Below are 13,823 nucleotides of genomic sequence, written 5' to 3'. Positions count from 1 at the left end.
TTCTACTGTATTGAAAACAGTAATTCAACCTTGTCACACAGCTAAATACAGTAGCTGTTATCTTCAAGCCAGAACTGTACATGCACTTTTGTCCATTTTCAAACAGAGGCTGGTTAGTGCCAGTATTAGTGCTAATCTTAATTCCATAAGAACCATGTGAGTCCGAGCACAAACAATGAAATTCCAGCACAAAGGTCACCATGAATGCCAAGAGACAACAATAAAGGAACTGTAACTAAACAAAAAGCCATATAAAGCCATTCCTCCAAATCAGACTGAACTGCGCTCACGCAGTGACACTCAGTGCAGCTCAGCAATTCAGACACTCATCAAAAGAATGCTTTTATGCTGACCGTATAATCAGCTATGCTACTGAATTCACCCATTTACGGACCCTCCCAGCTGCCCCATTCACCACTGAGCACCATATAACTCAGCAGAACACTGAAACAACCAAGCGTTTCCAATCAGCAAACAGGGTGACTTGTGTTTCCTGCTGTTAAGTGCAGTTTTTTAATGTAACATGCAATAATATGCATTATGTGGTTACAGTGCTTGAGACCCCCAGTCACTACTATCTCTCTTACATATTGTTCTGATATACTGAAAACACTGCATTTTAATATTGTGTCTACACTAATATTTAAGGTGGCAACGATGAGATGACAATGTCAATTATGAAAAAAAATAATTGTCAAAAATGAAACAAGTGTGCTTATACACATATATTATACATGCAATCTTAAAGATTGTAATACAGGAAGCGTAGGGGGCTTTTATTGTTTTATTTAAAAGGCGCTCTATGACGTTCATATGATTTACAGTCTTTCCGACAGACTAATACACTACAAGAAGCGTAGGGGGCGATATGGCTTCTATTGTTTCATTTAAAAAGCTCTATAATGTTCATATGATCCACACAGTCACTCTGACAGACTGTAATACACTGCAGGAAGCGTAGGGGGCGATACGGCTTCTACTGTTTCATTTAAAAAGCTCTATAATGTTCATATGATCCACACAGTCGCTCTGACAGACTGTAATACACTACAGGAAGCGTAGGGGGCGATACGGCTTCTACTGTTTTATTTAAAAAGCTCTATAATGTTCATATGATCCACACAGTCACTCTGACAGACTGTAATACACTACAGGAAGCGTAGGGGGCGATACGGCTTCTACTGTTTCATTTAAAAAGCTCTATAATGTTCAGCTGATCCACACAGTCACTCTGACAGACTGTAATACACTACAGGAAGCGTAGGGGGCGATACGGCTTCTACTGTTTCATTTAAAAGGCTCTATAATGTTCATATGATACATACAGTCGCTCTGACAGACTGTAATACACTACAGGAAGCGTAGGGGGCGATACGGCTTCTACTGTTTCATTTAAAAAGCTCTATAATGTTCATATGATCCACACAGTCACTCTGACAGACTGTAATACACTACAGGAAGCGTAGGGGGCGATATGGCTTCTACTGTTTCATTTAAAAAGCTCTATAATGTTCATCTGATCCACACAGTCACTCTGACAGACTGTAATACACTACAGGAAGCGTAGGGGGCGATATGGCTTCTACTGTTTCATTTAAAAAGCTCTATAATGTTCATATGATCCACACAGTCGCTCTGTCAGACTGTAATACACTACAGGAAGCGTAGGGGGCGATATGGCTTCTACTGTTTCATTTAAAAAGTGCTCAATAACGCTCTGTAATGTTTATATATTTATTGGTTGACTTTTATTTTTTCAATGCAATATAAAGTGAGAAACTGCTTGTTAATGGTGGCAGCACAATAGATCATTAATCAGACCATTATTAATAGATTAATCAATCATAGAAGACATATTACCATCTACACTGTCTTGGTGCTGCTGCATTGTTATGTGTACATAATGGCACATTTTTATGCAGCTCTATTGTAATGTTGGACTCTGTAATAAAAGTTGATTAAACTGCAGAGATTTTACAGTTAAATATTTATTTTGGAAAAAAAACACAACTTATTAAGAAGTTGTCATAAACAGGCAGGACATAAAGAGCCATCTGCCAGAGCACTAGCGGAACAGCAGCGGGAACTAATCGCCCAGCACTGACGGCTTTTCATGTTTGTGTGATGAATATGTATGCGTGTTATTTATGGATTGTGGATATTTGTTCTCTAAACAGCTGCTGTTTCAGCTCCTCCTGCAATTTAACTGCTTCATTAGCTCTTTGGTCTGAGTGTGGCGATGTGTCTCTATAGCCTACAATACCCACAATGCAGCAGATTTATGGCTTTGCAAGGTCATGACCTGAGCACCAGGCGAAGCCCCAGACTGTATAAGGAACAAAGTGATGCCGCCTGAATAACCAGAACAGATAAAGAGGCCCAGCTAATGCAAATCCACACGCATGGTATTTTCAGAATGTGGGCTCTTACACTTATGTCCTATACATGTTTATATATATATACGTAACTACCTGTGTGCAATAATGATCATCTGTCCTATCTATATTATCTATATATAAATGAATGTCTCCTGCACCTACTTATAATATCATATTTATGAACCATCATATGTATGTGTGTATGTGTGTGTGAGTGTGTGCAAGTTCCCATAAGTAATAATGAGTTTTACATTCATAATATAAATGTACTACATTTTTTACATATATAAGTATTCATGTGCACACACACCAAAAAGTAAATGTTTTGTTTGTTTTTTTAACAATGTGTATCGCTGTCAAATAAATGCCGCAAAGCAGCATCAGGGGCCTCATAAGTAATTGCTTCTTTATCTTCTACCCCCATTTTACTTTCCCTTATTGTCCTCTTCCCCCAGTGTGTCTGGGAGGATGTGTGTGTGTGTGTGTGTATGTTGGGGGGGTCGGGGTTAAGGGTTAGGCAGGTGCAGAGAGAGAGAGAGAGAGAGAGAGAGAGACAGAGAGAGAGAGAGAGAGAGAGAGAGAGAGAGAGAGAGAGCACAGAGAGAGAGAGAGAGAGAGAGAGAGAGAGAGAGGATGAGGGTTTTCTCTCCGTCTGTCAGTCGCCCACTGATGAGGCCACTTACACACCCACATCACTGTAACTGGGGTCACTGTGATCGCATTTGTACGGGTCACTATCAGGGTCAATACTTTCAGCAGCACCCAATCACCCGTCATCAGTCGGGGGACATCCTGCCTTCTGTTTACCAGTAACGTTCGATTTTCAACGTTACCTTTCAAATATTCTTCAGCTACAGACGTAACTGACAACAACAAATATTTTATGATGCTGTCAATTTGATGAAACTGTATTGTGTAAATTCTTTATATCCTTCACCTTTTGTAATATTCTACTACTGAAACAAATAGGAAAAAGTCAGAAATGCATAACATAAATGTAATGTAAATGTATTAAATTGAATTAATTTAACTAGCTAATTAACTAACTAGGGATGCATGATAATATCAGAATCATATCGCTAATTGGGTTAAAAAATCATCATCATATAGATCATATGAACAGAAGGGCAAAACAGGTGTACAATTGGGTTACTGCACTAAAACATCTGTGCTATCTAGGTAGATGGAAGCAACAGGAATCAATCAATCATTTATTAAGAATTTAAAATGATTAAAATCCTTTATTTTGAATTTTGTGGTCAGTGGTTAGTTGTTAGGAATCACATGAGTCACACTGAAATATCACTGCAAATGGGACACATGCAAGCTCACATTTATGAATGTCTTTCAAAAGCTTCAAATGTCTGGAAAATCTAGAGCAGCCAAAAACACGTTCATGTGACTTGCCGTTACATTAGCACTAACATACTGTTAGAATCCCATAGGGGTGCTAGCAGCAATTAACATCATTGTACTGGTGTCTGTTCTCTTGTTTTTTGAAGTTTAACCTTTCATAGCCCAGTGTATATTTGGTTTGTCCATCTGAATTTACATGACCAAATCTTAAGGCAAACTGCACTAAATAAATGCATATTTTTATTTTTTTTTTTTTTTGGTAAAATCACACGTATATGTCTACAATTTACAGTACATTTGGGAACCACCGGAGGAGTTTAAGAGGTTAAACTAAAGGCCTAGAATTGACAGTCACAGTTCACCACTGTTGAAAATCTGTGTCCTCAAACTTTTGACGGCCAATATATACTGGGAGCCAATAAACAGAGTCCATCCACCAATATAACACAATCCGCAACGACCGCTAAGCGCAGAGAGAAAGCAGTATAGATGCAAATGAGCCTCCTGCTCACAGCCTTCCATCATCTTCAAATCTGCATTGCTTTCAAATCTGATTCGCTCTACACTCTCAGAGATTAGGTTAAAGTTCATTAGAACGCAAACACAAAAGTATGAGTCCCTGGTGAAGAGAGAGAGAGAGAGAGAGAGAGAGAGAGAGAGAGAGAGAGAGAGAGAGAGAACCTACCTTATCAAACAGAGACTTCCACTGCTGCACGAGGAAATGAGCATAAGAGAAACGGGGAGAGAGCGGAAAGGAAATAAGAGTGAGCAGAAGAGGAATATGGAAGAAACTGATGAGCTCTGTAGATACTACAGTCTGTACAGTGCTCATGTACACTGCCTGGCCACTTTATCAGAAACCCCAAGAAACCACAGAGGGAGTTTCTGAAAAGGTGGTCAGTTAGCAAAAGGTATAAGACATGCGTTTCTATTAAAATGGCCAGTTGGTGGAAGCACAAGATAGGTGTCTCTAATAAAGTGGTCACTTGATAGAAGTACAAGGCAGGTGTTTCTAATAAAGTGGCCAGTTGTTAGACGTACAAGATATGTGTTTCTAATAGAGTACCCAGTGAGTGGAAGTACAAGACCTTTGTTTCTAATAAACTGGCCAGTGAGTGGAAGTACAGGTCAGGTGGTTGCAATAAAGTGGCCAATTAGTGGAAGTACAAGATATTTCTGATAAAGTGGCCAGTTGTTAGAAGTACCAGATATGTGTTTTTAATAAACTGACCAGTTAGTGGACGTACAATGTAGCTGTTTCTAATAATGTGGTCATTTTATTAGAAACACATACCACTTAGAAGTACAAGGTGGGTGTTTCTAATAAAGTGCCTACTTCATATTAGTACTAGATAGGTGTTTCCGATAAAGTGGCCGGTTAGTGGACGTACAAGGTAGGGGTTTCTGATAATGTGGTCACTTTACTGGAAACACCTACCTTGTATTCCTATCAAATAGCCTTGTGGCAGGTGGGGCAGCTGGGGGCAATGGGAGGGTAAAATAATCAAAATACAAGAGAAATGTGAGGTATGGGCCCTTTAATGAGCTGAAACTCTGCTGTAAAGTAATTTGACTACTTACATCTTCAGGTGCTGCTGGAAGAACCTCTGTGCTCTCCAGCACCTCGATCTCCTCTCCCTCAGCGTTGGCTGCCACCGCCGGAGAAGAGTGCACATTTGCCCCGGTGGGCATCCTCCCGAGCCCCCCCACTTTTCTGCCCCTCTGTCCACCTGCTTATGGCATCCAGACCCCTTCCTCCAGAGGCTGGCACTCAGCGGCCATTCCCTCGGCTTCAGCTGCTCTCTGCCCTACAGCCCTGCACTCCAACAGGCTGCACGCGCATATGTGGTGCTGCTTGGAACGGTTTCAGGCAAAAGTATTGGCACCCATGGTGACGGTGACGGCGGTAACGTCTCGCGCTGCTAACGCGAACAGCTCGCCAAGCCTTCCATATGTCACCATCGCAAAGGCAAGATTGGAGGGAGGGGAGGGGAGGAGAGGAGAGTGGGGGGGTTAAAGTTGAGTCCAAACGGTCGCAATGAGCGTCCCAAACCACCAACAGCAAGATCTCCGCCGCACGCGAGCTGGTGACGACACTCCTGGAAAAAAGCAAACGCAACATCCTCAAACCTCCTCACGCGAACCTGCACGAGCAGTTTTCCCCAAACACTGACACATTTGCAGAGACTACCCGTGAAGAGCAACTCTGGTGCAGTGAGACCGAGCACTGCGCCACGCTTTGGCTAAGCGTGCCAAACTGCTAGAAAAGCTGGTCATATTTTGTGGTGCGTCACTGTACCTCTCCGCCGCTGCTGCTGCTGTCCAGCTCCGTCCGCCTCCGCAGCTCCTCACTGCCCAAACTCAGCGCTCACACACACGGGCAGCATCCCCAATCACAGCCAGCCGAGTCCTCAGCGCACCGGCACACCGACCGCGCGGCGCTCTCCGAGATCACTGAGTCAGAAGACACGCCCCTTCACCGCGGACACGCCCACTTCGCCCCCCGCCCACTCGTTTTCAAACTATGAATATTAAAACAGCCTCAACTCGCGCACACAGATCTATCTATCTATCTATCTATCTATCTATCTATCTATCTATCTATCTATCTATCTATCTGTCTATCTATCTATCTATCTGTCTGTCTGTCTGTCTGTCTGTCTCTATCACACAGATCTATCTATCTATCTATCTATCTATCTATCTATCTATCTATCTATCTATCTATCTGTCTGTCTGTCTGTCTGTCACACAGATCTATCTATCTATCTGTCTGTCTGTCTGTCTGTCTGTCTGTCACACAGATCTATCTATCTATCTATCTATCTATCTATCTATCTATCTATCTATCTATCTATCTATCTATCTATCTATCTATCTATCTATCTATCTACCTATCTGTCTGTCTGTCCGTCTATCTATCTATCTGTCAGACATTGATGTTGGACGAGAAGGCCTGACTCACAGTCTCCGCTCTAATTTATCCCAAATGTGTTCTGCTGGGTTGATGTCAGAACTCTGTGCAGGCCACTCAAGTTCTTCAACACCAAACTCGTCACAATGCAGTCAGACAAGTACCGTCTCCTGGCAACCGCCAAACCCAGACCCATCCATCGGATTGCCAGATGGAGAAGTGTGATTCATCACTCCAGAGAACACGTCTCCACTGCTCTAGAGTCCAGTGTCGGTACTTTACACCACTGCATTCAACTCTTTGCATTGTGCTTGGTGATGTAAGGCTTGGATGCAGCTGCTCGGCCATGGAAACCCATTCCATGAAGCTCTCTACGCTGTTCTTGAGCTGATCTGAAGGCCACATGAAGTGTGGAGGTCTGTAGTGATTGACTCTGCAGAAAGTCGGTGACCTCTGCGCACTATACCCCTCAGCATCCGCTGACCCGACTCTGTCATTTAATGTGGCTGACCACTTCGAGTTGCTGTCGTTCCCAATCGCTTCCACTTTGTTATAAAACCACTGACAGTTGACTGTGGAATATTTAGTAGTGAGGAAATTTCACGACTGGACTTGTTGCACAGGTGGTGTCTGATCACGGCTCCACGCTGGAATTCACTGAGCTCCTGAGAGTGACCCATTCTTTCACTAATGTCTGTAGAAGCAGTCTGCAGGCCTAGGGGCTCGGCTTTATACACCTGTGGCCATGGAAGTGATCGATTGATCTATCTGTCTGTCTGTCTTACTAACAGTGAAAAATAATGAAATTGCCGCTAAATGGGTTTGGCACCCCCCGGTCAGTGAAATACAGCCTCGTCTTTATAAAGGGATCATGGGAAAATCTCAGTTAATGACTGTATTGCTGTGATCTTCTCAGACTGTGCCAGAAATAAAAGTAATAACACTGAAAAGAGCAATAATATCCAATTAAGGTACCTATTCATAAATTATACTCCTTGGAGACCAACATATCTTAGTTGGAACTAACATAATGAACTATTTCAGTCAATTTATTGTTGTAGCTACATGACGCTGTGCTAACGCTAGCTTGTTTCATTTAGATAGAAAAGCTGACCAAATTAAGAATAAAGCTACATTTTGTAGTTGCTGTACTCATTGCAGGTAAGGTAAAGTGCATTTTACAGTATTCATTGTTTTATTTATAATATAAGGTGCTCCAATTTAGTTTTGTGAGCTGTAGCTACAAGTTAGCAGGCTAGGGAGCTTGGGTTTCCATGTAGATGGAGACCTTGTTTCTTGTTTTGGCCACCAGATGGAGATATTATATATATATATATATATATATATATATATATATATATATATATATATATATATATATATATATATATATATATCCATCCATCCATCCATCCATTCTCTAAGCCGCTTCTCCGTCAGGGTCGCGGGGGGATGCTGGAGCCTATCCCAGCAGTCTTCGGGCGTAAGGCAGGATACACCCTGGACAGGTCGCCAGTCCATCGCAGGGCAGACAGACAGACACAGACAGTCACTAACACACTCACACCTAGGGGCAATGTAGCATGTCCAATTGGCCTGACTGCATGTCTTTGGACTGTGGGAGGAAACCGGAGAACCCGGAGGAAACCCACGCAGACACGGGGAATATATATATATATATATATATATATATATATATATATATATATATTAGTTATGGTGAATAATGAGTCATGTATGATGAATCTGATAATAATAATATTGAGCACTACTTTAAATCAATATATTGTAAAATAAAGGTAAAAGACAAATTTTATTAGTTTTTCTTTTAATTCTTTACATACATAGATAGATTATCATCTTCTGAAGAAAAAAAAAACACACAGAGTGCATTTCTGTGGACAGAAGAGCTGAGCAAATTATGAATGAAACTATGATTTGTGGTATATGTGCCATACCCTTTGCTGGAAAAAAGTAAATTAATCATCCATAAGTTTATGTCCATGTCCTGGAGGGGTGGGATGACCCCCTCCAAACATTACATATGTGTTTGTCTCACTGCTGGTGGGCATTTCGTAATGGAAATGGATCTTATCGGACAAATCTGGGCCAGTAAACACTCTGAAGCGCCTTTGCTGTTGCACAGAAGCTTTCAACCAGACTCAAATACAGATGCATGCTTTCTATGATTTTCAAAATGCAGCACGCGTCCACACAAGCTACAAAGTTAGCTTGCTTAACCTCACTAGCAAGCTAGTAACCTAAGCAAGTGACCTACAACCTCTATATGGCTCACAATTTGTCTACCAGCTCAAAACATACAAAATTTGTCCAATCAAACATTCTCTCCAAATCTTAAGTCAAAGCCAAAATGAAAGTCAAATTTATTTATATCTGCTTTTACATACTGCAAAAAATAATATCTAGTCAAGTGAAATGATCTGACTTCTGGCCAATCTATGTAATCTTTCTTATTTTGAGATGGTTGTGCACTTAAGATAAGATTATCAAGTTTACTTCTAGACATTTTACCTGCTTTAAGTAATTTTATCAAGAAAATGATGTCACTATACTGGCAGATCATTTTACTGGCTTTAAGCATTTTTCATAAAACAAGTAAAATTATCTGCCTATATATTGAGATAAATCTACTTAATAAAATCACTAAACACAAGCTAAAATGTTTGGAAATAAGTTAAATGATCTTGAAATAAGCTTTTAAGAATCTCACCAGGAGACATATTAGATTTATTGACTAGATTTGAGATCATTTTACTTGACAAGATGCAGTTTTTTGCAGGGCAAGAGTTGCTTTATAGAAAATCCAGGTCCAAGTCCCAAATGCTACCACATCGTAAACCATCATGCACCACACGCCATGCAGCAGAGCTCTCCGCTGTAATGAATAGGATGCACTGAGATGAAGTTTCTGGGGGGACACATGGGAATTGACATCCCCCAAATAACAGAGAAGCATTAAAACAGTGAATGTGTTTATATGCACTCAATAATCCGATTATAATCAGTTTTCTGCAGTTTTCTTCAAATGGTCGTGTAAACACCATATTCCTATTCAGAAATCAGATTAAGTGTCCTGATAAAGTGGCTGGATTTTAGCTCAGTAATCAGATTTTTCAGTGCATGTGAACTCTGATTTCTTTCGGATTTCTCAGTCTGCGCATGCGTGAAAACAGGCCACAGTACCAGAAATAATCAAGCAGCGTTGCCACGAGACCAAACATAAAGCACTGGTTTTAAAAATTCTTCACCTACTTGCGTATCTTCATATTTTCAGGTAAAGTGGAGTGGAAAAAAAAGCTGCAGCATGAAGTTTGAGTTTTACATTACGCTTATTTCATGTCGTGTTCTGTGAATTTATTGGCTGGTTGTAAAGCAGAAATCCAGTTACTGCTTGACTCATGTAGACCTGAGGTTTCCCCATTATCTGATTACTCAAATGTTAATTGGATTATTGACAAAATCAGATTTTCTGCAGTTTCTGCATCGGATTATTAAGCACATGTAAACACACTCACTGTTGATTCACTGTCGTTTAGTTCATCACAGACCTGTTGAATCAACTTTGATTTCAAACGTTGATTCAACAAAAAAGTGCACATAAGGATCAACACCGCATCACTGTTGAAAATCCGCTGAAGCCAGACATCGACTCAACTCTAGTTCAACCTTCATCTGAATATTGATTATAGTGAGGCTGTTTCAGTGTTAAATCACACATTTAATCCAGTTTTATGTACAACAGGATTTCTAAAAACACATGTATACGGTTTGCATTACTGTAAAATGTTGTTGTAGCAGTTCAGTAACATTCTTACCCACTCAGGAGTGAGATCTTCACTGTTGATTTGTGTTATAGATATTTGGTGCTGTTGTATGGGAGGTTCTGCCTATTTAAACAATTTGAAAACGGCTGTTTGTTTGTTTCCAGGTCACACCACACCTGGGCCAGAGATCCAGTACAGGGTTAAACTGTGTCAGGTAATGGATGGAAACACTGCAAGTGGACCAGTGAGCAGTTGATGTCGAGTGGCTGCACTGGTGAGTGAAATATACGTTTACACAAACCCAACACTACTGTTTGTGACTTAAGGTTCTTCAGGCTGATGATACCTCACTGCGTCTGTTGGCAGAACGCCTATTGATGCATTTCCATGGTAATTTATAGGCCTCAGTTATTTATAACACTGTTGTGATGAAACACCTGCACAGCACTTTTAGCTCCAGATCCCTGCAGTGCAGTCGAGTGTCCATTCTGACTAATACATCCTCCATACATACTGACCATCAGAAGTTACCATGTTTGCTCAATTCATCCTTTGGAATCTTGGTCTTTTTCTGGATTTGTGCATATATATTCTTTAATTCTCCTTTAAAGGCTCTTCATATAACACGATTCATATAAAAATGCTCTGTTATCTTCATCACTTCAGCAGCTGTAAACTCTCTGCACACATGTGTCTCCAATGTGGACTGAATGAAGAATGAAGGGTTTCTGATGTGATGGGTCAGTTCTTATTGCTTTCCTGGGTGTCCAATGGTCAGTTTGACACAGAATGCACATAGACACACAAATCCCCAAGTTCCAGATGGTGAGAGGCAGGTGACGTGTATCTCAGCCCCTCTTCACAGCCTCATAACTCTAGATGTGAATCATGTATGATCTCATGATAAGATGGAAAGGAAAGGGTGACTCTACAGATTCAGGAAATGTTTGAACTGCATTTATGTGCTGTATTATTGCAAAGATAGAGAAAAATATGTTGGAACATCAAATTGTACATGTGAGTGCATTTGCAGACCCCAAGGGTTGAAGAGGAATTCCAATTTAGAAACATTCTACAGGGCGTCGACTGGGCATGTAAAGATTTGGGGCACAGTACAGTTCATTGAGTTCTTTTGGAATATCATCCCCCCATACTTTTTAATTGACCTGTAAAATCTACAGTTGCTACATTGTATTTAGTAATAGCATTTATACATCAACAAAACACACAGTGGTTTTGTCAAATCTTATAAACAAAATTGTCAGAAACAAACAATATAATAAGAAACCACTGCAGGCCTGACGAAAACTGAATAAATGAATAATGCCAGCATCAAAGCCCTCAACATGATCCCTCTCTTTCTATATCAAGCTCTTCTACATGACTTCTCTTTAAACACAGAAACATTTTATTTGAAGTTTTTATATAAACATCTATATTTTAGAAGCTGGGCAATTTTCCGGTAAAACTGTTCTTGCCAAAAATTAAACAAGAAGCAATATTTTAAATATAAAAGATCATGCTGAAAAAGAACATTGCATTTGGGTATTTTAGTGTCATGATAAACATTGTAAAAGCTCTGCAGCCCAACGGGCAAGACAAAATATTGAGGTAACAATTTCTCATGTACAGCATTGGGCTCTGGAAAGGCTGGCATTTAAATGAGTGATATTTTTATGTACATTGTAAAAACTCTGGAGTTCTAACTTAAAATGGTAAGTACATTTGGAGTTTTAATTTAAAAAGGTAAGTTAATATCTAACTTAAGAAGGTAATTCATTTGGCTGCCTTACATATTAACTTTTAAGATGAAAAAACCAACAAAACTAATGAGTTAACCAGATTTAACGCAAATGATTATGTTAACAACTGCACTATTATATGGCTGCATATTATTTTTCCACATTTATGAATATTTCAACATCATCAATACTCCATATAAAACTCAGAAGACACATGCAGGTTCACTGGACAGTAAATGAAGTGTCTATATTTGTGCTGTAGTCATGGTGACCCTTGGTTCCTATCACCACCACTGTAAAGACATCTGAACCATCACCAAACCACCAGGAATCACTGTTTTCATCACACACACTGAATTATGGAGCCATTTAGAAAAATCTATTTTTATTTTAAGGGAAAAAGGTTTGTTAGCGTATACTTTATTTAAAGATCATGCAGCAGCGCAGTAAGCTTTACAGTTAAACAATTAAAAAGCAAAATCATACAGAATAAATAGTAGGAAAATTACATGAAACTAAGCTCCACAGCATCAGTATAAGATGTGAAATATTAGGTAAATCCTCCTGTGAAAATACCAAGTGCACACCAAGATGACCTCAACAGTGCTGAATCCACTTCTGATCATCTAGTTCATCATCGCCCTCTAGTGTATGTTGAGTGTATATGTATATTAGAGGGTCCAGTAGGATTGATTTCTTTTCTGCTTTACAATTGTCATTGCAGATTATAAACAAAAGGCAGTTTGGTCACATCTTGCAACACCTGAGAGAACAGCTCTTCAAAGATGTGTAAAACTATTTATCTGGAGAATTAATGTCTTTGTGCCCAGTAGACAGGGTGCAAAATTTTAGGCTTGTGTCTTTATAAGTTTCTGGGATATTTCAAAATTACACATGGATTTTTGCCATAAAATGTTTTTGGAAACTGCGCAGACTTTAATAAGTCATTTATAAGGCATCGCTCTTGAACTATTGACATTAGTTACATTAGAATTTCAAACATTTTGGTTTCAGATGCGTTTAACTACCAAAACAGAAGATACTGAGTGTGATATTTTTCATTTCACACCAGAAAAACTCAGGTCTTTCATTACGTATATTAAACTCTCAGGTCTATTTATCACATATATTATAGTACAGTACTTTTTGAAAATGTTCCATTTGTCTCATAATGTTAATTGTTTCCGAACAATAACAGTTAATTGTTTTATGAACCATAAAAATAAATGGAAAAATGACAAAATTCCCAATATACAGTGTTTTGCTCTACATTTCTGTCTAATTCACAGTGTATTTCAAACTTTAATACGTATGGTTTGGATTAACATACCAACTTTGAATTTGGTGTATTTGTTAATTAAACTTAGCTTTTCTTAGTGATACATTATTTTATAGTAGATGGATTCAGACAAAAGCAGTTAGACTCTGAATGTAGGCATGATGAAACAGCTGTCATAAACCAAAAACCTTTATCACTCTAGATTATTTGTGTCAAGCTTCAGTCCTTACAGGCCAAAACACTGCAGACTTCAGCCCACAGCCTCATTAAACACATCTGATTCAGCTCATAAGCTAAATAGCAAAGCCTTTATGAACTGAATTCAGAGCATTAGATGAAGGTTAACGCTGATCTCCACAGCACTTTGGC

The 13,823-nt window shown here is 39.5% G+C and overlaps 1 protein-coding gene across 2 annotated transcripts in view; it reads right to left on the bottom strand.

Annotated features, from left to right (window-relative positions):
• The window catches only part of rhbdl3 (rhomboid, veinlet-like 3 (Drosophila)), a 68,432-nt gene extending 62,249 nt beyond the window's left edge, over positions 1-6,183 (bottom strand). Inside the window, exons 1-3 of one of the 2 annotated variants that reach the window (XM_017693087.2) lie at positions 6,034-6,183; positions 5,316-5,833; positions 4,420-4,443 (exon numbers count right to left, since the gene is read on the bottom strand). In XM_017693087.2, the coding sequence (XP_017548576.1) occupies positions 4,420-4,443; positions 5,316-5,426 (135 nt within the window). In that variant the 5' untranslated portion in view covers positions 5,427-5,833; positions 6,034-6,183. The remainder of the gene's footprint in view (positions 1-4,419; positions 4,444-5,315; positions 5,834-6,033) is intronic. The other variant, XM_017693088.2, reaches the window with a different exon arrangement.
• Between the last annotated feature and the right edge of the window lie 7,640 nt (positions 6,184-13,823).

Source organism: Pygocentrus nattereri, chromosome 30 (assembly GCF_015220715.1).
Source record: "Pygocentrus nattereri isolate fPygNat1 chromosome 30, fPygNat1.pri, whole genome shotgun sequence".
Taxonomy (NCBI): domain Eukaryota; kingdom Metazoa; phylum Chordata; class Actinopteri; order Characiformes; family Serrasalmidae; genus Pygocentrus; species Pygocentrus nattereri.
The sequence above is the reverse complement of the archived record's forward strand: the minus strand, read 5'-3'. Positions and strand labels throughout refer to the sequence as shown.